Here is a 26,330-nt window from a genome sequence, read left to right on the forward strand (position 1 = left end):
TTTTTTTTTTAATAATACAGACTATTCTCGTGATCTATTTTGCTTACCCGCCGTCATGTGAATGTGTACGTGCGTTTAGAACATATAAACAATCCAGCCTTTCCCTCTAGGTCACATGTTCTAACGTGAGGTGATAGTCATATCAGGTAAGCACGTTTCAGTCATTTTTATGAAGATGGATAATAGTATTTGTAGTGACACCTGGTGTGAAATTATCAGCTTTCTAATTGGACAAGGGAGGAGTCTTATTTTTTTTAAAAATAATGATACTATGGGTTACAGTTTCCATTTGGACGAGAATTTTTAAAATCTACACACACACATACTGAAAACGTGACAGTTCCGCGAGCTGCTTGACAAAAAACAGAAATCATGGCTGCATCAACCGAAGATATAACGGGTATGTATAATGGTCTCTATATTAAAGATATTCAGATATTATTTTACATTATTATAATTAAAGATATTCAGATTATTTTACAGGAACTGATGGAATGAATATTAAACTGTTTTCTAATTTCTTTATTTTATTTACCATAATGATCTAGAATTACATTTATATTAAGGCAGTCAGTTATTCCTCAAACATTTTTTCTTGAAAATTGCAGTTTTGGGAAAAGCCGTTTATCAGACTTTCGAAATGACTGCAATTAATAAATATAAAGTAGGGGCAGGAACAGTATGATTTATTATTATTTATCAATAGTATTATTAATTATTTAGCATTTTTATCGCTTTGCTGCTTGTTTCGTGCCAATGTTTGCAGATATTTGAGTTTTATGAATTTATATTGCGTGATCCAATAAATGATAAATAACCTATGCGGGTAATTAATGAGACTAATAGAGTAAAATGTTCTTGAAATTTTAACAAAAAATCGCCTAAAGAAAAGTATACTATGCAAGATTCCAGTTACAATCGGGAATCTTACAATCAGCCAATCGGGAAAAAAAGTTTGGGATTTCTCGCCTTTTTTTGAGGAATTTTTGAACTGTGAATCAGCTAGGGATGCCATAAAATTGCTAAGTAATACTATGAAATAAGTCTTTTTGTATATATTTTAAATAATGTGCACGATATTAGTATTAATATTTCCATAACGAGGACGTCAGGATATTATATAAATTTAGGGATTCTTCTAAAAATATAGAAAATATTCTCTCTGTCTCTCTTTCTACAATACACGCAAGCACACATTATGCATACATATTTCTCGTCTGCAACGACATGATTACCTTCGCACACTTTCGACAATCACACCTGTAGTCTTTCTGATGAAAGTAAAGGAATTGGAAATAATTTTGAAGGCTGCTTTCTACTACCTATTGCATGGTCATCTGTCGCAGATGCCTTGACTTCCTTCATAAAAGAAAAAAAAAGGCATTCACCCTTAAGGTGAAACTCTCGTATTGAGAAGTAGAAATCATGACGGCAGAATGTAAGGTTTAATGATCAGGGAATGCTGCAAGCATGTCATACCATAATAACGATAAAACATGATGAGCAAAGAATTTGTGAGTTGAGAATCATATACTCTTTAAGATACTGTAGCACTGCAACAGCAAGTCAAATGAGACTACTTCCAAGCCTTTTTTTTTTTTTTTTAATCATCCTGGTCACAGTAATCCTTCATTGACGAAACCTATGATGAACAATTCCCGTCTCTTTTTGAAACGATTAAACCATCTATCGAAAGGAGTTGAACTGGGAGGTTCAAAAATTCACACAGGAATACCTAGGAGGCATTCCTGTGCGAATTTTTAATTGCTCCTTTGAAGTAGATCGAACAATCTGGATCACGTTTTTGCTTGCTGATTCAGTACGCTGACATTCCATCAATGCGGTATTTCCTACTGATACTTTATTTTCGTGACAGAGTTTTAAGCAAGCTATTAAACGTTAGTCTCCGGTTTAACAACTTCTTTTGCAGCTATCAATGAATATTTGTGTGATCAAACAGCAAAGGATTTAGCATGAATTGTCATTCTCAGTGAAAGAAAATACAGAGTTACGTGAAGAAAGTGAAGATTACAAGAACAAATTGATAATTTATTATTTTGCAATTTTTTGTGAATAAAGAAAGTAATATTAAAAAACAAAGCAAAAAAAAAACATTGTTATGGTTTCTGTTGCTAAGTCTATAGTGTTAACTGAATCCTTGTGCCTATTAGGCAGTTCTCTCCCACTATTTTTTTCCACTACACTGTTTTCTCTAATGAAATGTGCAAATAAGGGCGAGTGGGTATATGCTAGGATGCAGGAATGTAATGGGAATTTTTTAATTCCCAAATTTCATTAAGACACTCGTACTTAACAAATTGCATACTGAGCATATTTAACAAGCAAATAATTGGGTGATTACTCCATCTAGCTTTCTGGCAGCAATTTTCATATGTGCTGATGACAGTGTAGATTACAGCAAGCTTCCAAGCTAATATTTAAACTCATATTGTTTTGCCCCCATGAATGACATCGCATATTTAATTAGACTACACAGCCCCAAACTTTCATTGTATTGTCAAACGATCTTAGACTTATGAATATTGCTTATCATTGCATTTCAGGCCTGTAGAATATTTGAAATTAAGTGAAATTCCTTTAATCGATTATCAAACCTGCAATTGGAGAAAAAAATTGTGTGTTGAACTACCCGTTGATTTGTATCTTGGTGGAGCATGTGTGGAAAGTCCTAATTTTCCTTTTCTGCGGCATTTGGCATCAGCTATGTGTTCTTTTCTTTTTGTTATTTATTTATTTGATTCCGCAATTATCTTTAATCTTTTTTGTTTGTTTATTTTTATTTTACATAATCGAGAAACCATACTATGCACCTTTCAAAAATATCTTACATTAAAGTTTGGCATGTAAATTTCGTCATTTAGATATTTTATTAATAGCTAAATTCAATTCATTTAAAGAAATACATTTAATTAATTTCTGCAATAACGACAACAGAATAAATGAAAAATAATTAACGAAATTTATGTATGCATCACTGATCTCCCGTTCTCTTTCTTTTTTTATGTATGGAAGAGAATTGATAAATTTTCGTTGCGGAGGGAAAGGATTATCTATCTTTTCACATGATAATTTATCCATGCCTTTACACTGAAATAATATAAACTAAAATTGACTTTCCGAGGCATTACGTTTTAATATAGTACTCAGTTAATAAAATCATCATAGGCCTGAATTATAGGCATATTGTGTGTAATTTTTGAAAATTAAAATCTGAGAGAGAAAGTATTAAAGTTTCGTTAATTTTATTTCTTTATTTTTAATAATTGATTGCTAATTAAATTAATTATCGTTACTGTTTTTGGAATGCCAGAAAGCTTCACACGGAGAATAATTCGTAACTTTATTATTATTATTATTATTTTAATTTATATAAATCCTACGTATGAAAGGTTGTAAACTTGTCTTACGTTAATACTTTGGGCGGGCTAAGGGTTAGATAATCTGGGAACTCGACTCTAGAAATCTAGCATGTAGTAGCTTTTAAAACCATTTCAGATCTCCAATAAGCAGGATGGTGGTGTAGTAATCTGGGATAGGACAATGAAATTCATTGAAATACAGAATATCAAAAATGGATTGTCACACATATGAAAAAACCTCTCTCAATTTATTAGAGCTCTGAATTGTGTTAGTTTTGCTTTACACCGTTCATTCCAGAAAATTTTGTGAGTTGCCAGTTGGACAAAACTGACACAGGTACCAAACAATTTGCGTCGTTTCGAATTATGCTACATTGGTGACAATACCGTTAAATTGCAAACAATTTCTTCGTTTTCATTGTTCCTTTCCGATAAAACGTGTTTAAATAGAGCGACTCACTCTATTCGAATACGGTCTATATGGCATGCATCAAAACAAACTATTAAAAAGGATGTATCGCCATGTATCAAATATAATGCACTATTAAAATTTTAGTTTGTGTTACATTATACACAGAAATGCAAACTATTAAAAGCTGTATGGCTGTAATTACCGGAGAGAATTAGTAATATGTTTGTACTTCATTTTAAATTAAAATGCTACCTTATGGACCTGTAAGACTTTTTACGTATACAAACGTAAAATACAATCAGAGCTGTTTTCGTTTTGATTGCTTAAGACGTACCCGAGAACCAATGCGAGGGTTGAAAACGACTGTTTTATTATGTAACGAAACTTGTGTATCCAACTAGCGTCAGGCGATACCTCTTATCATCAAATTTATGTTTAGTCTTAACTATGAGAAGTCAGCGTTCTGCAAATAATCCTGCAATAAATGTTTACATATACTTGTATATTTTTGCTGTTTTTCTGTTTTTATTATTGATTTACTTATTTTTATAAGTACTTTACCTGACTATTTAACCTCGTTAACTTGAGTACTTAACCTAACTTTAGTTAGGTTGATAACTCCAAAAATTTGACCACGATTAAGTCCTGCTCCTAGAGTATCCGATGCTTTTGGGTGAAACGACCTAGGTTCGAATCCATCTAGGAATGACAGAACTTTATAAGATGCGTAGAATATTTCTTTCGAAAACTCGTTTTTTTTTTTTTTTTTTTTTTTTTTGTCCCTCAAAACAGGACAACTGGTCCCATGAACAGATATTTACTGATAAAATGATCGCCTTTAGAGGATGCGGCACAGAAATGGCAAGTCGGCTGCATTAACTGTCTAAAACCCCCTTAACCTAACCCGTTTAAGATAAACGAGAAATAGATGGGTGGAATATATATTGCCGTTCCTAGGAACACATGCCGATCTAAATCGGAGCGCATCTGTATAAGTAATACTTCCACTACATCCTACAAAATGCTACTTTTCGTGTTTCATAAACTAACACATTGCAGTCAGGCATCGCTTACTTTTGTTTACTGTGGGTTGACAGCCTTACTTATCTTTCTTATTATATACAATACTTGATTTCAATTCATTTTTAATTAATTTAATAAGTGACAGATATGAACAATTTGACTGAAGCAGTTTTGTTATTGACTGGAAATACAATCGAAGTAAACTACAAGACTAATAATTTGTGAATTACGTGTGATCATTTGCTAGCTTTCCCCTTTTCTGGAATTAATCCAGAATTCTGGAAGGAAAAAAAAACCTTGCTTCAGCCATATCAACGACGGTAAACTCTCACATGGTTGAAAGGACCTGATAAATGTTATTTGCATCATAAGCGGCAATAGAAACCAGGTCTACAGTAATATTATGCAGTCTCTTGTTGCACATTATTACTATAGCCGTAGTCACGGACATTATTATAGACGCATGTCAAAGTAATTGGAAAGTAATTCCGTTCAATATTATTACTAAATAACTACTTTTTTTAAAAAAAAAGTTAACAAAACATTTTTTTTTTTTTGCTTAATTGTGACTGACTGGATGACATGCAAAGGATTGCTCACTAGACATGGGTAGTTTATCACAGGATAAACTTAGATGTATATAGTATACAAAGAGGTTATGCAGATTCACTATTTTTTCTGCATGTTTTCCACTACTATGGATAACTAGATTCAGTCTAGAAAATACGATCAAATTCGCCTAGATAAACAAAATGAAAGTGGGACAAAGAGAGGGGGGAGGAATGAAAAGTTGCTATGAATAACTGCCTTCTCATTAAGCAGACCACAACTATATTAATCGCTAGAAATATGAAGGTGATTAGCATTTATACATAAAAAGTTACCTTAGAATATTATTAGAACTTTTAGCAGTACTTTGATGGTTCAGCAACACACTTTGGAACATTACGTCATCCAAAAGAACAATACAGTTTCATGAAAGCACCCAGGGGAGGGGGTAAGAAAAGCCTAAAGGGTAAATTAACCAAAACTTTCAAAGAGAAGACTGCGAGGCATACCGAAGAAGTTTACAGAAAGTTTCTTTATGATGTTTAGAGAATGTAGCAAGGAAAGAATGGGGTTCGGATAACCTCATCAATTTCAATGCTAATAAAACCCAGTTCTGTCCCATTTCCCATAAAAACGAACCATTTTTTTCCAGGTTTTTTTTTTTGACGATACCCGAATTTCCAGACAGTTTGAGATCTCTCTTCCTGGTATTACCCTCGCATCAAACCTCTCCTGGCATAAATACATTACAACCATTGCATCCTCATCTTAAAAAAAAAAAAAAAAATAGGGTTTCTCTTTCGATCAAGACGTTACTTCAACCCTGAACAGCTGTTAACATTATATAAATCACAAATCCGCTCAGCTATTGAATACTGCTTCCACATATGGTGTGGGCTCCCTCAAAATGTTTGACTCAATACAGAGAAGAGCAATCAGACTTATTTATGATCCATCTTTTACCAACTATCTGCTCTCCACTTTCGCACAGACGTTTGGTTTCTGCAGTATGTATATTCTACAAATATTTCCATGGGAAATGCTCATCCGAAATAGCATCAATAATTCCTCCACTCAGTACTAAGCTCGTTGGAACACGTACAGCTGCTGCTCAATCCCTTCGCAGTACACCTAGAAACAAACATAAACATGTTCTTCCTTTCCCATCCCACTACCCATACACGGTACTAATGTACTATAGGTTGATCAACGAGCCTCTTGTGTATGGGCACAACATAAAATAAATAAATAAAAAAGGGAGGAACCATATAATTTCAAAAGCAGCAATCAGCCCTTCATTGAAAGTGCTTTAAAATAAGCAAAAAAATAAAAAAATAAACGCTGTGTCAAAAGAAATTAAGTAATCTTTCCTTGAACGCAGTTGGAATCCATTATGCAATCTTAATTTCTTGAAACATTCCAGCTGTGTTTGTCTCATCAACTCAAGGATCACGTAACATTACAGCTGCTTATCGAGTATTTAGAAAGTAAAAATTTCAGTTCCGATATTCGTGTGGAAAGAGAATCGGTAGTTAAGTTTGAGGTCCAGAAAAATTTATCTAACGTAAATGCATCGTAATCGCAAGCCCGCACCAAAAGGAAATGAAAGTTGCTTCGCTGCTTTGAGTCTTAAAGTAATCCGATGTAAGTGGTTTGATGTTTCGATATGTTTGTCGTGTAATTTTAAATTTGAAGAGTTGGCAATGACTGACATAACATTTAAAAGCAGGACAAAATAAAATTAAAGGGAAAAAATATATATACATATTTATACCGATAATTTTTTTTGTAATGGTGCCACTTTTTCGCTCAGAAGTTTGTAAAATTTATTACATAGGCTATTATTTTCCTTAAGCTTGCTAATAGATAACATCCAATATTAGTGTCTTCCATCTGGCTATTGGGTCAAAGTTAATGGCTACACAAATGAAGCTTCTGATTGATTGGAATTTCGAATAACTTTGTCATAGATAATTTTTATCTCTCGGTGTGAAACAACCACTGCGTACTGAAGGACTGAAATGGTTTGAACGAAAGTGCAACGTTTGGTCTCTAGAGAAGGTTTCAGATTATCTAATCTTTAGCGTGACTGCTGTGTTAATCTAGTAGAGTAGTAGGGCATAAAAGGAAGTTTGGAAACAGGTTTCCAAACTTTCATTGGTGGATTATCAAGGGAAAAAAAAAAATTGTGTACGCTTCTTAAGTTTTCGTACCTGTTATTTTTAATCAGATTTGTACATTTAATTTCTATATTAGATTAGATTTCGCATTTGTTTTTATTAAATTTCAAAACAGAAAGGTGATTGTCAGCCAGTTCCACGTAACAGTCATTACTATTTCTCTGGGAAAGTTTTATAATAAGCCAAAAAAAAAATATATATATATATAAAATAAAATAAAATAAAAAAAGCAAGACGAATGATCCTTTACATTTTTTAAAATTTGTTTTCTGTGATGTTGCTTTTTGTGTAGTCAAGAAGAATAAACTAAATAATTATTAAAAAAAAATAGTGAGAATAAAGCTGACTTCATTAAATTCATTATGAAACCGAGGTTTACAACGTGCGATTTCTTTTCTTTTTCTTCCATTATGATTTTAATATCAAATATAAACAGTTTCTATATATAAATACATTTTAGGAATTTCATAAGCGAATTCTTGCCAAAAAATTATTACAAAAACATCACTGCTACGCAATGTGTGCGTGTTTCCAGGGCGTTTCAGTTATTCTTGACGAATTAGAACTCACCGACGAAACCATAGAATTTAGTAAAAATACTTCGGCATATGTTTACCACAAAATTATAATTGAAATGAAAGATAATATCGAAACAAAGGTGATTTAGAAAGCAATATCGTAATTGGGTATCTAAGGTGTAGCTAAATCGAAATACATCAGATAAAAAAAAAAAAAGAATAAAAAAAACTGAACCAAGCCATCTGTTTAATGAAATGTATTATTACATTTAATATATATTAAATGTTATATATATATATATATATATTAAATGTAATAATTCTACAGCAATAACTGCTATTTCAGGATTCTCGCATGTGCTCATTAACTTTGCCATGGGGTGAGGAGGGTTTTTTGCACGGAGAGTGGATTGGAATGCATTGCCCGAGAGTGTGGTGAGCGCAGACAGTGAACATATTTAAGGCGCGGCATGATAAACTTTGTGTGCCAGTGGACCTCCCACGATGAGTCTTTGACTCCATGCAGGATTTTTATAATGATAATAACTAAATAAGTAGGATCATATACTGCAATAATTTGAACAGTAATCAAAATTATTTATCTTAGCAAGGTTCGGCAATTAATGCTAAAATTTTTCATAAGTATTTTTTTTCTTGGGAATGTGCAATAATAATATTATATTTTATCAGATATATATCACACAACATAATGTAATATTTCTAAATTTTTAATCTTTTAACAGTAAGATGCTATTGCCGGAGGTAATAAAACACCTACAGCAGTTTTTCCTCTTTCATGTTTTCTTTTGGGAACAAAAAACAAAACGAAATGTTAAAAATATCATAATAAAATAATATTAATTAAAAAATATAATATAAATCTAATATCCAATAATAATCAAATCAATTGATACGTCCATCAATAGATGGACGCATCAACCTTACAGTTTATCGCAAACCACCAATACAGGTAGATACTTGCACTCTACTTCTTCACACCATATTTCTCAGAAACTCAGCATTGTTTTGTGTGTATTAATCATCAATTATTAACTGATTATTTTATTATCGTTTCAGATGATTGTTCCATTAGTATTTTTCCGATATACAGTAAATTTGTTTGTTCGATAATACTATTTTTATCAGATTCTTTATCGGTTCGATAATGTTTGTTCGATAAGACTATTTTTATCAGATACGCTTGTAATATAACCAACTTCGTAACTTCAAAACAACTGCTCATATTGTATAACTATACAATTTGTACTACCTTAGAATATTGTACAAACTCAGAATTTGTATACTCTTATTACACACATGGGGAATGTAAAAAAATGCCTTCCTAAAAGTTTCTGTCAAGAACGAAACAGTTCGGCTGACATCTCTCTCTCTCTTTCTGAACCATTTCTACTATATACATGTACTTTTTCCCCTCGTTATTACTTCCAACAGAAAAAGGTATAAGTTAAATGACTGAACTGATATCAATATCCACTTTTATTTAAACCTACAATACGCCACGATAGCTGGCCGATATTTGTACCTAGCTCATCTTCAGTTCTACTTACTTAGTTTTTTTTTTTTGTATATAAATTTTTTTTTTCAATCTTTTTCTTTGGAACAGTAGTACTTGCAGTATTTTTCCATCAAAGGTAACACAACCAAAGTTTCAAAAATATCAAAATAGGATATATCAAAAGAGGATACTCTGTTTGTGCTTTCTGCTTCTACACATGAAAAATAAGGAATAATAGAATTTGTAACCTGTCGTCGTGTAGATTTAATAGGAGGTTAAATATCGACCCCCCCTCCATCTCATTGATACATTCCATAACAGCGTAAACTGGAAACTACCTTGCTATTTAAGCGAATTACTCCAGGTCTAGGTATTCGACCTTCACTAATTCATTGCGTTCAATTACCATTAATTTATTGATTTTTCGTATTGAAGGAATAGTAAGTGTGCAGAAATTCATTCAGTACTTACAGGAGAGCATTCATGCGAAAAAAAACAAGAAAAAAAAAACAGGGATTATTATTAATCAAAAAAAAAAAAATGAACCGCAGATTAGTCATGGTACTACCTCATCCGTAGACTTTATCACCAGAAAGTTTGTGAAGGTTGGAGATGAATTTCATCGCCAGGTGCGAAACCATCTCCCCGCTTACTGGAGACTGAAGTGGCTCGAAAAAGTTCCATGCTTAGTCTCCAGAGCTGGGTTAAAAATGAACTACTGTAAAATAAATCCTGCGAAAATCAATAAAAATACAAAAAAAATATAATTTTTAAAATTATATTTTAATTAAATATATAGTATGATTATATATATATATAAAATATAGAAAATAAAAATCCGTAGCCCACCCACGGTTTACAGCGTACTATAGGTTTGCGAATAACTTTTCATGGGAGGGGACAACATGACGTTCATAGCGACATTTCTTGGGCATCTGAAGTGATTATTTCCAGAAATATCATGAGGAAGGTAACGCCTTCCTGGGGTAAATTGTTATTGTGACGAAATGCTGTTCCACGATTTCTATCAGAGGAGTAAAACGATAATGTGGAATGAAAACATACGATTCTTCCTTGAAAAAAAAAAGGGGGGGGGGAAGTAGAACTCGCAACCTTCATCAGGAATAGCGATGTTATTCCCGCTGAATGGTCCCTTATTTTGCATGAAGAAAACTCAGAATTTTGAGACAGAGATTATACCGTACTTACAAAGTTTATTAAACACTAAAAGAGATTTTTGATACATAGCGAGTTACAATCACCTTATGTTCTCCTGTGTACTGATTGCTTATTCTATCCTGATTGGTGAAATAACATTATCAATTAGATAGGACAAAATTTTAAAGTTAATCACGAAGAAAGCGATATCGCAATACATAATCTTATTCGTTAAAATGAGGAATTCGACTTCGTCTAGATTGACGAAGAGTAAGCGTTCATTGACACCTGTAGTGGCGGTAGCGGAAGTTACGCAGTTAACTGATGCGGAAGTAGTGTTGAACAAACACATCTATTTGCATTGTTCAGTTGTCCTTGAAAGAAACATTCTTTGAAGTATCTCTTGGAAACCATTATGCACTTCTTTCTTTGATAACACTAAAGTTAAGATGTCTGAGGAACTTTAGTTCCTGAGACATCTAATACTGATAAAGGTATGGAAGGACGTGGTTTAAGCTTAAGTAAGTAAGCCGTAGTTTAAGATCTACAGGTGATATGAAGAGCGTCTAAATAAATATAAAATAGCATTTGACCTTGAGAATGCTGGAGAGAGAGAGAGAGAGAGAGAGAGAGAGATACAAACTGAACAAGTTTAACTTGAACGAGATTCATTTCTTATTTTCGCCTTTCAGTAAAGTCAAAATCTAGCACCAGGGTCTCGTTTTTTTTTTTTATACTTTAGGGGTATAAAGTACAAATTTTCTTTATTTACATTTCGAACTTACGATCAATTCCAGCTTCCCAGCGGAGTCGTAGTCCTGTTTGTTATAAAAAAGTGCTTCAATTTTTTTAAGAGCAAGACCTTCCTTAGTGTTATCTCCCTTAAAGATGGCATACATCCTCCCATATTGTAACTCTCCAAGAAGAATTACTCGTAAAAAAACCTGTATCCGCCTATGTGATCAGCATAACACATTACCCATAATTGCCGTGGTTGCTGGATCTTAATCCTATGGTATCTTGATTGTGATATTTGATTATGGTAATTTTACCAATAATGCAGTATATCGAAGCGGCGTAACACATCTGTTCTGGAAAGTGGTATTCGGAGTACAATTGCATTCATGTCAGTGCCTGTGTTCAGCATTCTGAGGCGACCCCAAGTGTATCACGAATCATAACACTGCATGCGAAAAATAATTAATGTAAATTACTATGCCACCCTGGCTCGAATATTTACTGCAAGTATTCAGTTTTAGAATCGAATATTTTTAAACATTCAAAAATGCTCTCATAAATCGATAAAGGTATGTTATTTCTATTTATCAATCATTCCGCGTAGCATTCTGAATGCTGCAATATTTTCTGGCATGACTGAGCTGAGTTCTTCCCCCGCCCCAACACACACACACACACACACACTCTCTCTCTCTCTATAAGTAAAACTTGATATAGCACGCTATTCCTCAAAACACGTGCATCTTATGATGCGAAATTGTAAGACGGCAGCCTCAGCAGTCTGAGGCTGCCGTCTTACAGTTTCAGTCCTCAGAGAACAAAAGGACTGACTTGCCACCGTCTCCCGCCTTCTTAATATAGCATTTGAGGAAGTGTTTAGAGCAAAAGGCGAATAACATTCTGCTACTGTGGATTCTTCTTCTTTTCTTATGAAACCTAAAAGTAGTAATACGCATCAGTGGGATGTGTAAATCAGAATGGAGCTAGTAGACTGTTTCCAAACCGATGCGGATTTCGTGTTCCACACATTCCTTTATTTCTTCGGTGCTAAATACCGTGACAATTCCATTTTAAGTGAGAGTTTTTTTTTTTTTTTTTTTGAAATGTCAAGTACGCATTAATTAAATCTGTGCTTTTCTTCACTTATCAATCATACCGTCGTAGGCATGTAATAACTCTACTCTGGGTTTATTATATGGATTGTAATAAACTTTGGTATTTGGGAACTTTCTTAAAATTGACACGTAGTTTCAATTTTGGTTGAAACCACACTGTTTTAGTAATGCTGCTGGAATGGGCATAGTAATGAATAATTTTAACAGTACTATTCCCATGTACTGAATTATATGCTACAAATAACAATAAATAAATGGAGTATATAGTGCATTAGCTAAAACTAAATTTGGATTGAACCGTGATAAAAACTAAGTTGTCGAAAACAGGCTCTAAAGCCAAGCAGGTCAAATAAGTTCGAGTAAATTCCGTTGTACAATATAGTTTGTCGTAATATCGAAACTGATGCAGAATTAAAAGGAATCGAATATTCTGGCGAAATAGTCAGTCGTATTTTTTTTTTTTTTTTTTTTAGATTGGCTACGTAGAGACAGAATTAGAATACAACCAACACATTCGTATATACATATACGAAGAAGTCAAGTTAAGGCTTATTCACAAAGCTTCATATACAACAAATTCTTTAACAATTATTTAGAATATACTAATATAATACTAATGCTTAATACTTAGTAATTATTTTATTTAAAAACATGTAGTAATGAATGCTTTTGAATGTAGTTCTGTGAGTTTAAAATTCCTTAAGTATTATAGAAGATGAAATTTCGCAAAATCCGATTTACTGTATTTATGCTTATAAGAATATTAAAAAAGGAAAACCAGTTCCTGATGTTTCGAAAAAAACTATCGAAATCCTTCCGATAGAAAGTAGACGTAAACACTAGCGTTGAATGAAGATGTGATATGAAAGCGTGAGTTATACTTTTTTTGTACGTTTATAATTTTGTTTTACTTAGTATTTTAAATTACTCTTGTATTTCTTCATATAATATCGCCACTCATCCATTCTGAAAATATTTAATGCTGCGTATTATGATTCTCTACGAAACTAGCCTAGTCGGTAATGGTCGTGACACTTAACAATGTCAAAAATCTGATTACAAAAATGCTCTGGTTTTTTTTAAAAAAGGAGACGCTAGAGAAAAGTTAGGTAATATATTCGATGGTAATTGAACAACTACGGAATTTATAGAGTCGGATATAGCCACTACAGGATTATTTATTTTAGTCATTTTCTAAACAATCAACAATGCACTTAACAATTTGTCTAACACGATCGCAAGATGGCAGCACTACAGGGTAGCAGTTATTGAATAGGTTAGAAATCTGATAAATTTTTATTTTTCATGCATTGTATATTACATGAAAAGTAAAGAAAATTGAAGACTAAGAAGTGATTTTTATGTGTTATTGTTCTTTTAAATAATGTCTTTAGACAGAGTAGCTTCTATAAGTTGCAGTATATTTGTTGTTCCAAGAAAGCATAAGCCTAAATTTTATCTTTGCACAAATTTTCACGAAACCTGCTATTATATGCCATTTCCTTTATTTTTATATCCAAAATTTTATATTATGATAAAACTAATGACCGATTCCTGAGTTAGTTAAGCTCTCGAAGGGAAAAATGTTTTTTTTTTTTCTCCACGAAACTCGGTTTTTTCACTCTGCAACCTCATCCACCACAGAATGCATATTATTCCACGAGATGGCAGCAATTGTCTGCCGTACTCTTCTCATTGGTTGCCACTTAAAACTACTGAGAATCGTGGGCCAACTGTTGTTATTGGCTAAGGACACACGTTACCTGTCCAATAGTCTTCAAAAGTTAGTTAGGGCTAAATGGCCTCGTCCACACTCTTTGTGGAATAAAATACATTAAAGGATTATTATTTGTTTATATGAATGCACAGCGTTTGTTTATTATGGATATCACAATGTCAGGACGTTGCGATATCCATATCATATCACAATGTTATAGCTTCTCATACTTAAAACTATATATTAAATCCGCTAATGGTTTTCATTCCCCGAAGCGAGTAGCCGGTAAAGCCGTTCTGACCTTACCTCACCTTTAGCCAGTCAGAACTTGTCAAAGACTATCACTAATTTTAAACTTCATCCGTTATCTCGAGGTCCCTAACTGAACGTGTTATCTGAAATAGTGAGGAATAGTGAGGAATTCTAATATGAAAAAAGAATTATATTCTTTTTTCATATTAGAATGTAAGGAATGAATTACACGTTCCGGCCATTGAATTAGAAACCTTTATGCAGATATAAGTAGACGTTGCTTACGCAGCGCAAATACAAAATACTTGATCCCGTGCATCACCTCGTGTTCTAGGTAATTGAATGCTGCTGGGCAGTAATCGTTGGACGGTGAGAGCGAGTCAGCCAGTTTCATACAAGAGAGGGAGAACGGGTTACCTGTTCTCCCTCTCTTGTATGGAAAAAAAAACCGATTTTCCTCCAGGAAAGGAGGAAAATCTTTTTTTTCCCCTGCAGCCAGGATAACGCAATTTCGATACGAAAATATATATTTAGGTATAAGACCTGACCACCTTATCTAAATATATGGTTAAGAAAATCCGGAAAGGTCAATGACCTTAAAGGCTTGTAAGTGCAGCTGATTATTATTATTATTTATGTGCATTCCAGACCTACGATGGATATATGATTATCCATCGTAGGTGTGAGATGCACGGATTTGATACAATGAAAAAACATTTAATAAAATGAAAAAAAAAAAAAAAAAAAAATATATATATATATATATATATATATATATATATATATATATATATATATATATATATATATATATATATATAATATTCATCAAAGCTTAATTTTCTTCCTCAGTCTTAAGAAAAGGCTGGTTATATTCCACTAATTCGAGCCCTACCCAAGGGCCTATGAGTTGTGGAGATACTTTCTGAAAATGAAAGCTGTGCCGAACAAACCAGCCTTTTGCTGCTGCCCAATTTTTAATCATCTAACTCGAGTGCTTCTAGATGTTTTTTCAATGTTTTAGGGATGGCGCCTAAAGCACCTATTATTATTATTATTATTATTATTATAGGAACAAGTTTCGTTTTCTTTTGCCAGATTCGTTCAACTTCGATTTACAAATCGCGATATTTTGTAATTTTTTCATTTTCTTTGTCGTCAATCCGACTATCTCCTGGTACTGATATTTCGATAAACTTAACACCCTTGTTTTCACTTTTTTCAACCATTGTGATATCGGGTGTATTACATTCCAAGCTTTTGTCAGTCTGGATTTTGAAATCCCCGAATATTTTAGCTTTTTCATTCTCAACCACTTTCTGGTGAACTTTATGCTTCCAATAGTCTTTAGATACTTCAAACCCATACTTTTTACATAAATGGCAGTGGATTATCCTAGTTACGTTATCATGCCTTTTACGGTACTCAATTTGTGCGATTTTGCTGCATCCACTTATAATGTGGTCTACCGTTTCTTCCTTTTCTTTGCACAATCTATATTTACTGTCTTCTTGAATTTTTTGTATTTTTGCCTTCATAACTTTGGTTTTAATGGACTGTTTTTGTGCTGCAAAAATTACCGATTCTGTTTCTTTCTTTAGTGCTCCATTTCTCAACCATTGCCAGGTCAAGTTGCTGTCAGCGCTGTCCTCTATGCTGTGAAGGTATTTTCCATGCAATGCCTTATTTTTCCATCTTTCGGTTCTCACTCTTACTTGGTTGGTTTTATATTCCAATTTTGTCTCCATGGGTTTAAATAAACCCTCTTTCCTTACCTCAATTAGAAAATTTTCCGTTGTTTGCTCCAGATAATTATTTAAATTTCGTTTTTCTTCTTCAATAACTTGCTTCACTTGTAATAATCCTCTACCTCCTTTTTTGCGTGATAGATATAGCCTATCAATGTCACTGCGAGGATTAAGGGCATGGTGCATTGTCATTAATTTTCGTGTTTTTCGATTTAAATCTTCCATCTCTAGTTGTGTCCATTCAACAATGCCTGCTGAATATTTTAGAACAGGTATGGCCCAGGTATTAATTGCTTCTATCAAATTTCCAGCATTAAGCATTGACTTAAGGAGTTTTCTTAATCGTCTTATGTATTCTGCTCTAGTTCTTTCTTTGATCTTATTGTGCAGAATTTGTGATGCTTCTAAAATTTCAAATATTTGTAGCTGTCTTCGAATTTTATTGCCTTGATTATTTCACCATTGAGCAGCTCGATTTCGTCATATCTTCAAACTTTCCTCTTGTTATTCCAGCAATTGTACATTTGTCTAAGCCAAAATCCATTGATATATCTTGACTGAATATGTGCACAGTGTTAAGCAGCGATCCGAGTTCATTCTCTGATTTGTATACAACTTCAGATCGTCCATGTATAAAAGGTGAGATATCTTTGCGCGGTTTGATAACCATGAGCAGTTTTATTTAAAATTCTAGTTAAGGGGATCAACGACAATATAAACAATAGAGGAGATAATGAGTCTCCTTGAAAGATGCCCTTTTATGTTTACCTCTCCAATTTCTTCTCTATTTATAACCAACGTTGTTTTCCAGTTTTTCATGCTGGATTGCAAAACTTTTTGCACGTTTTCGCTAATACCGAATAGTTCTTTGCATTTTAAAATCCAACTATGAGGCACCGAATCAGACGCTTTTTTATAATCTATCCAAACCATATGAAGGTTGGTTTTTCTACGTTTGCAATTTTTAAGAATCACTTTAACAATCAGCAATTGGTCTTTTGTGCCTCTTTAATTTTTGCTGTTACCTTTTTGTTCAATTGGGAGAAGAGAATTTGCTTTAAGATAGCTGTATATTTTATCAGCTAGTATGCCTGTGAGTAGCTTAAAAGTTGTTGGCAGGCAGGCAGGTTATTGGTCGGAAGGTTTCTGGGTTTGGACCTTTTTCTTTATCCTTTATGATCAAAAACGTTTTCTCTGCTGTGAGCCACTCTTCTTTGCTTTTTCCTTCTAAAACATCATAAAATTGGTTAGCAAGTCTTTCATGTAAGCCTGTTAGACATTTCAATCAGTAGCCATGTAATTCATCATTCCCGGGTGTTGACCATCTTTGTTTTATTTTTTTAGCTTGCTTTTGAACCATTTCAGCTGTTATTTTCAGTTGGTCCATTTTTCGTTCTTGAGATTCGTTTGTAATTTGGTCGATCCATTTTGCCTTGTTACTGTGCCTCTTAGGGTTGTCCCATAGGTTTTTCCAAAACTTTAATGTATTTTCTTTGTCTCTGGTATTTATATTTTCTTTCAGGTTATCATTCCTGCAGCAATCAGTTTTCTTGTAAAACTGGTGCTGATTTGCGCGAAACATCGAATTTTGCTTGTACTGTTCAATGCGTGCACTGTATCTTCTTATTTTAACTGCAACTATTTTTTGCTTCACTTCCTCAAATACTTCAATAGGTCGCGTTCCAGTATTATATCTCTTTATGAGGTTATTTCGGATTTTTGTGTTTTTCAGCTTCTTTTCCTTAAGGTTTTTCAAATTGCTCATGTCTGATCTGAGTTTAAGAATTTTATTCTCCAGTCGATGCTTTTATTTTGGTTCCTGAGCCTTACTGCTTTTAGGTTCACTAATCTTATATCCTAATTCAGATGTCCTGATGTAGGCTATTGAGTACATAAGTTGATTCGTTTACCCAATAGTTCCAGTAGGAATATCCCTTGCAGCTTTATTGGCCTCTTGTAGGCGTTCCTTCAGTTTTTGTTGAGGTATTTGTCTCAATACTGGAACCCTAACTCGTTCCTGGTTGCTGTTCATTTGCTCGATAATTTTTCTTGCGAGTTCTTGTTTCTTATCTGATAGCTTTCTTTCAACTGTTTCTATATTTTCAAAATTTTCAGCATTCTGCACGTTGGAATCTGGTTCTGCTCCATTCATATTCTTGGTCACTTCAGGGTTAGTACGGTCTCCTTTTACAGCTTGAGGTTTCAGTGCTTCCAGCTCAAGTTCACTAAATACCTTTCATTTGATAATGAAACTGCGTTGCTGCATCAGCCTTTCGAATGAAATTTCTGAATTTGGGTGTCGTTCAAACCAAAGTTGGAACATTCGTTTCTGAAATCCCCTAACTGATGGGTTTGAACAGTAGAAGCACTGCATGACTTGGTCTATCTTCAGCCATGCTCCACTTTTCCGTAGTAAATACTTTCGAGTTCTGTGGATCTTGTTCCTGTAGCCCATTTGTCAATGGCTGTCCAGGAAGCCTAAGATCCAGTGCGGTCCTTGGTAACCCGCGCGACGACCGATACGGTATAGAGTTCTGATTTGTCTTCACCATTTTTAACTGGGGGTGGGCAGGTGCATGAGATAGAAAAAATAGGTAAATAGGACAGAATCACCCCTAGCCCTCTATTACTCTAATAGCAGTGGGGGGGAAGGAGCAAGGTGAAAAGAAATACAGAGGAAAAGAAGAGTAGGGACCAGTCTACAGATAATATAACAGGTGTATATTACAGCTTCAGGTGCCTCGGGTTCGCAATGCCCGTACTCACTAGAGTGAGCCCTTGAGGATTATATATATATATATATATATATATATATATATCCACGTATTGTCCCGGCCGGTTTACTTGGTTGCAATTTTTGAAGAACTGGAGTTCCGAGGATAGAAGAAACCTCGGAACTCTGTTGCTCTCTATAAGACAGGCTAAATCACCTTCAAGTGAAAAGCCCTGGTACAGGTTTGCATCCAAGACGTGATCTGAATCAAGATCTCCAACCAAAGGGAGTAATCGAAACCGACTGAACTATTTTGACTTCAGTTAAAATTTTTAGTCAGCTATGATTCGCGATGCAGTTTAATTAAGTTGAGCACTCCTTTTGTAAATACTAATCCTCTTTTCAAGTAAACCATACTGTAACTAGATGATTATCTACTTTTCTTTGCAGTTACCTTTACTAGTCATTTCTCTTCTCATATGGCATTATAACATTATCAAACAGTGTGTCAGAAGAGAATGTCAGAACGTACGGCATTGGTGCTGTGTAAGCAAGGGCGAGAGAGAGAATCTAATAATATTTTTCTTGAAAAGTTACAGGAAAAGAAAAAAAAAGCAAGTTTGTTGCCGAGTAGCTGTCGCACGCATTGTAATAATAGGCTCGGTGGAAACGGGGAAGCGATGGATATTCAGTGAAGCACTGCATTGGAAATACTTATTGAAAAAAATATAAGGCTGAAACATATCATCTATGAGATTGTGCTTGAAGTTAGTCGTTGAGAGAAATGGAGATCATCGATAAGCCAACCCTCTGAACATCATCAGTAACGTTTAGGGAAATTTTTAGTCCACGCTTCAAACACGAGAACAGTATCCTAAGGTTGGATCGATTCGGAATTTGCACAAAGTTGGATTGGTGAAAAGTAACTTATTGAGCGGATGCGCCAAGGTTTTTTCCAAAAACACATACATATACATACATGAGAGAGAGAGAAAGGGAGAGAGAGATCTTATCCTATCTGATGATTTGTGTATTATTGTAGGTAAAGTAGAAGGGAATAAAAGAAGAATGGAGGTCTTTTGTGCGAGGGAAAAGACAAAAAGCAGTACTTGTTTTGGTAGCATTTATGGTCTCAATATAGAATGACATGAAGGTATTGGTTGTAGATCTTGAAGGTTCAAATATTTCTGCACTGCAAGATTTGTAAAATGAGTCTGAAAAATGTGAAATGAATTTTGAATGACGTCCAAAATTAGAAAATCCGTTTCTAATAGCAGTCATTCAAGAAAAAAGACTCTTTAAATGTTAGACTTCTGGATCTTTATTAAAGAGATTGGCCAAATCTAAACACGGACACTAATCTATCACTAATATTAACTGTTTTATTATTTCATTATTATTTATTTACATTAGGTGTGGATTTTTGTAACTTAAAGTTACAACATATTGAAGCCTTCTTAACAGTTCGGTTTTTTGACAATGCCGCTCATTGACGCATCGTATCTCCTTGTGCTGTTCTGACTTATTTTCTTTACGACTTATTTTGCTTTTAGGATCATATACAGGTGTTCGGGATAAATTTGACATATTTATAATTAATTATATTTTTCCGTAAGTTACATGTATTAACACACACTTCTCTTCATTTAAAAGTTTGGACCCTTCTTCATTCATATACAAGATGTCAGAAAGGATGGATAGCTGGAACCCACCTGAATCATGGAAGAGAATAACTTGTATCATGATGATTCGTGCCCGCCATCAAAATAAGGATATTACGACTGCTGCCCAATGCTCCCTGAATACAGTAAAAACAATCAGGCATGAACTAGAGACTTGCAATGGTGACTACGAGGATGTAGCAAGAAGAAAGATCCCTAGCAGACGATCTGATTGCATTCGTACAGCAGAATTCCTCGCAAATCTGCAGGAACAGGTGTTGAAGAACCCTGGCATTGGAATTCGGGCTTTGTTCGTGGAGTTGCTAACTGTAGTCAAGCCCTGGATAACAAGGGTAGCCAATGGTAGGCCGTATGTATGGCAGCAGGATTCGGCCCCTTGCCACACCTCTGGGAAAAGTCAAAAATGGTTGTCTGAAAATTTCTACGACTTCACCAGTCCAAATGTTTGGCCTCCAAACTCCCCAGACCTTAACCCCATGGATTATTTTGTATGGGGCGCAGTTGAAAAAGACACCAATCGCACTTCCAGTAATACAAAAGCCCAGTTAATGGATAAAATTAAAACAGTTTTTGCGGCCCTTCCCAGGGAGACTGTAGCATCAGCTTGTTCGAGGTTCCGAAGCAGAATTGAAGCTGTGATCGATGCTAATGGTGGTTATTTTGAGTAAATCTTGTTGATAGTATTGTAATTAACTCTGCCTGTAATGTTTTTTTGTCAATTCATTAAATTTAATAGATACAAAGAAGATTTTCTTTTTCCTTACGAAACTGTCAAATTTATCCCGAACACCCTGTATATTAGAGCACTCTCCTTCAGCAATCTACAAAGATTGATTTTCGATAATTATCGTTTTAATATTTTTTTATCGGCTTTTACAGCGTAGTTTCCAAAAATAAATTTATATTTATCGTTTTTACCACGCATATTTTTCCCGAAGCCTACTTAGCTAAATCCAAGCCTGAAAAAAAGGAAATGTTTTCATTTTTTTTCAGGTTTGGATTTTTTCAGGTCAGTATTCTTATGGATTTTATATCGGCTCTTTCCCGATTGTGGAAGAAATCATTTAACGGTAAACATTTATGTTACTTGAAATTTTCCATTAAATTGCCAGTTCTAAAGATGTCCAATTGTAGAATTTCCGCCCTTTAGCTTATATTAAACCTGCCTTCCAATTTAATTGCATTTTTGTAGAACTGACACACTTCTGAATTAGTGTTCATAATTCCTCCTATTGCGTCTATATCCTTCCGATCCCTTGCGACAGCCATAACTTCATGTGTTATGGAATTATAATATTAGAATATCAAACAGAATATTTCATAATTCCTTTTTACCATTACATTGGTCTCTCTGTTCCTTCATGGGATCAAGAAAATTATTGGCCATTAACCTTTTTGTTTAGATATATCACAAAATACACACATTTTGACATACAAGTACTTTGTAATCAGGCCCTATGATCAGTGTGGTATACGTTTGGTAAGTTTCTCCAACTTACCAAACGTAATTATAAATAATTTTTTATTTAACTATTTTTGTGATGGATGAAACACAAAACCTGGGTAGCTAATTAACATTTAACAGTCAGTATTATATTTTCCACATACTTGCATATCATATAACCCATCTCTAAATGTACTAATCTGTAATTCAAAGATCATTTTTAATCTATGGGGTAAGAGTGCATTCAGTGAAAGTTAAAGGTGACCTTAAACATGCACACAGGGTTACCCACGCGAATGTTTAATCTATCATTCGCGTGCCTTTTAAATGTACTTTCCGTTTGATAATTATTTCAATTAATGTTCGCTACACTGTTTTTTTTTTATGTGATAAAATAATTCGTTTTTGATTTGCAGTCGCAATTACTAATAATAAATAAAAACAAACAAAAAATAAACATTTCGTTCAGTTTTAATTCCAGATTTAGTTGTTTGTCTGAATATATTATTAAGTTCCGCAGAAGGTGTGAAGTATAAAAGTTATGTTATAAACTAGTAACTGAGTATTTACAAGTTTGTTTTCCCAACATGAGAGTTAATAAGCTTTTTTTTTTGTTACATATATTAAAATTTTTGTTGTTTACCCTCGTAAATAACATGTTTAATTTAAGTAAAACAAAGCAAAAATGACTTGAGATTTCAAGATTAGCAGTTATCAAGACATTGGAATTTTCTTCATCTCATCTTCCTTTTACCCTCTTTTACCTTGCGGTGTCGAGGGTTTTATTGATCATCGAACCTCAAGCCGTTCACAGGATAAGGTGGTCAGCCCTACGCCCCGGTATATCCTGTGTCCGTAGTGTTGAGTTTTCAAGGCCGGTTTACCTGCCTTGAAAAATCCCAACTACCTGGTTAGCCACTAGGCTAACCAGGTGGTTGGGATTTTATTATAAATAAAACAAATAAGCTGGAATTTTATTAATAAAGCAAAATCTAAAGGAATTCGTAATCCGTAAAGTATTTTCCAGTCAAGTTGATTTGATAGTGTACTGATTTTTACATGAATGCTTCATACGTTCTCTCCCACAGCAACAGTAATAACTGTCGTTGTAAGCAGGGCCGACGCTACCATTTAGGCAATCTAGGCAACCGCCTAGGGCGCCAGCCATGAAGGGACGCAAAACTTCAAGCTATGCTTTATTCATACTTTACTAAAATATCAAAATTAAATAGTGATATATGATTTAGGTATCGATTCTTTTTCCTTTTCTTTCACACTATTTTACTATTTAACTCTTGGTTCTATTTTGTTCCTTACCTAAATGATTTGAACTTACCGCTATTTAAAATTCAGTTAAGATAAATATTTTAAAACGTTAACATTTTAAAATATTAAATTTCGGTATTTTATAACTTTTTTTTTTTTTGTAAATGAATTATAACAGAATTTTCAAATTAATTAAAAAAGAAAATAAAAAAGCCCTATTAATTTACCTATTAATTTAACCTGAAAGACAATTTTATTTTGTTTAATGTTAATTAGAAACATTTTAGTTTATGAAATAAGGGGCGCACTTGTAAACTTTGCCTAGGCCGCAAAATAACCTGGCACCGACAGCGGTTGTAAGTTAAAATATCGATACTGAAGAATCACCAGGCTCGTTATGAATCCAGCAGTACTTTCACATTAATGAATCAAGTTCTAAATGAGAACAAAATAGTTCTTAAAATTCTGGACGATCATCTAATTATGCTGTTTACATATTAGGTAACGTTAGATAATATATTTTGATGAAAATATAACACCAGTATTTCACCAAAAATTATTTTATTTCGATGTTTTCTTTCTGTTTTCGATGAATTACTTTTAAGTTGAACTGTCTTTCAATGAAATGTCTTCGATTTATTTTCATGGAACTCCGACTGCGAACGTGTCATGTTTTTCGCAGGTGATTTTCGGGCTCAAAATGTTTTGCACACTTCCTGTAGTATGTAGGAATGCTATAGTCCAGCCCCCTCCCCACTCTGCAGTCAGCTGATACATATGAAATCCACTTGGCAACAACTTTTGTCGTCTTTCAAATTTCAGCCAGAATTTTGAAAACAGATGTCATTACGATTTTCAATGTAATTGCGATTTCATCACATGTTTTCAGCCGATCTTCCAGCAGGCTGTTGTCGATAACTACCAATGTGTCATCCGCAGCTGTCGATAGCCGACCATTTCTTAGATCGTCGTTAATGCTTGTTCACCCTTCACACAAGCGCGATGCTCACCATGACACTTTGTTTAAATCCATTGCAGAATCTCTACAAACCTAAAATAAAGCCTCATGAACCTTAGTTGAGTATTTTTCATGAAAAGTTTCAGTTTTGACGTACAAACTATGGCCATTACAGGAAGTGTGACCTATTAGATTCTTCCTTCAATTTGAAGACTCATTTCTGGGGAAAAGAATAAGAAAAACAGAAACGAGAACACGTTTTTACTCAAGAGTCTGACTTACAATGAAATGAAGGTGAAAACTATTGCATCATCCCACTGGCAACGCAGGGCGAGGAACTTTTGAAATGACACTCATACAGTTCATGTTCTTAAATATTCTTAATTTAATCCACTAAAGAAACCAAGTGAACGTATAAAAATACATATAGCAAGTATTACATTCTCTATATCACCAGACATTCCACTAGATTTTATGTCACTAGCATTATCACCAAAACGCTGATATTTTAAAAGGTTAGTCGATCTGACTGGTTGAGTGGATGGCATCTCACTTTCTGACATACTAGATGCTTCAAATTCCATTCCGGAACAAATGTTTGTGATCTTTAAGTGAAGCGTGGCGAAAGAGAAGTAGTGGGGACAGTTTTTTTTTAAGATAGCTACGTCGGAGCGGCTTTTTAAGAGCGACTGAAGCTTGGGATATTTGTGAATTGCAGGCTTTTATCTCCCTGTTTTTGAATGGGCTGAACCTTGCTTACTTTCTATTGAAATAGATGTCAACTGAATATAAAAGAGTGTAGAGACAATGTGGGACTGGTATTAGTTCTACAACTTTAGAGTGCAAATGAGAAGATATTATTGGGACAAGAACATTTTTGGTTATCCAGATTAGTTAATGTTCTGATTTCTTTTCTTTTTTCTTCTTCTTTTTCCTTAAGGCCACGGGAGACATGTCGTGCACTTTTTCTGATTTGTATAGGAGATGATTTGCCTTAGTGATCTATGCATAGTTGAACAGAATGGCATTATATTTAGGTGTTTTAAAAGCAGTGCTATCTGGACGAGAAAGAGTGAGGTTGAAACAGAGCTATGCAGAAGTTCTGCACAATAACTTTCACAACGAAACAGAAAGCACAATTGCCATTTGGACAGGAAGCGAGTTTTCTGTCATTGGCCATTTCACAGTCAGATTTGAATTTGCTGATGGCTACTTGTGATATACTAAATTTTTTTCTTCAACATTTGGTACGCCTGTTAAACCATGGCTTGGAATGTGTGCCAGAATTTTGGATGAAGTGAGGAATGATCTTCATCCCACTAAGAATAATTTATGCACCCATTTGGAAGACTAAAAGCGCTAGCCTAATCATAGAAAAAAAGACTAAAAGTCCCAGAAAACTCACTGGGAACCCGTGTAATGAAAATGAATACGAGGTTGGCAGTTATTGAGGAAGGCGAATGATTGTGGGGTTATCTTGTATTATGGTTGTTAGATAGGCGATTTGATTAGTTCATTACTTTTGGAAATACTTCCGTATAGCTTCCATCTTGGTCGGTGGAAATGGAAAAGATAAACCACTTGGAGTTATGGATAATTTGAAGTCACGTTGGAGAAGGATCTCACCGTTAAATGATTGGACTGCAAAAAATCGAACTTCAGGAAAAAGAAGTTGAAGAGATCGAAGACGTTTAAGTGATTCATCACAATTTAGAGACCGGTAAACAGAGCAGATAAATATTACTGAATAGTGCAAGTTTTTAACCTCTTCCTCTTCTGCCTCAAGTCAGAGGTTAAAAAACAGAGAATTCTAGATTTGTCATTCCTTGATAGGCAGTATCGGATCTCATAAAAGCACAAAATGGGTCGCAGAATGTATTTTAAATGTTTAAGATGAATTGTGGTGGTTGTGAGCTGAAATTAGGTGAAGTGGATACTGATATAAAGTTCCTAACAGATTA

The 26,330-nt window shown here is 34.2% G+C and overlaps 1 protein-coding gene across 1 annotated transcript in view; it reads left to right on the plus strand.

Moving 5' to 3' along the window:
- Positions 1–288: 288 nt before the first annotated feature.
- Positions 289–26,330, plus strand: part of LOC150109242 (prestin-like) — a 276,267-nt gene continuing 250,225 nt past the window's right edge. The window contains exon 1 of the mRNA XM_090406632.1: positions 289–400. Coding sequence (XP_090262758.1) covers positions 373–400 — 28 coding nt within the window. The 5' untranslated portion in view covers positions 289–372. The remainder of the gene's footprint in view (positions 401–26,330) is intronic.

This window comes from Typopeltis vanoorti, chromosome 2 (genome assembly GCF_054136105.1).
Source record: "Typopeltis vanoorti isolate ZY-2024b chromosome 2, IOZ_Tvanoo_1.0, whole genome shotgun sequence".
NCBI lineage: Eukaryota > Metazoa > Arthropoda > Arachnida > Uropygi > Thelyphonidae > Typopeltis > Typopeltis vanoorti.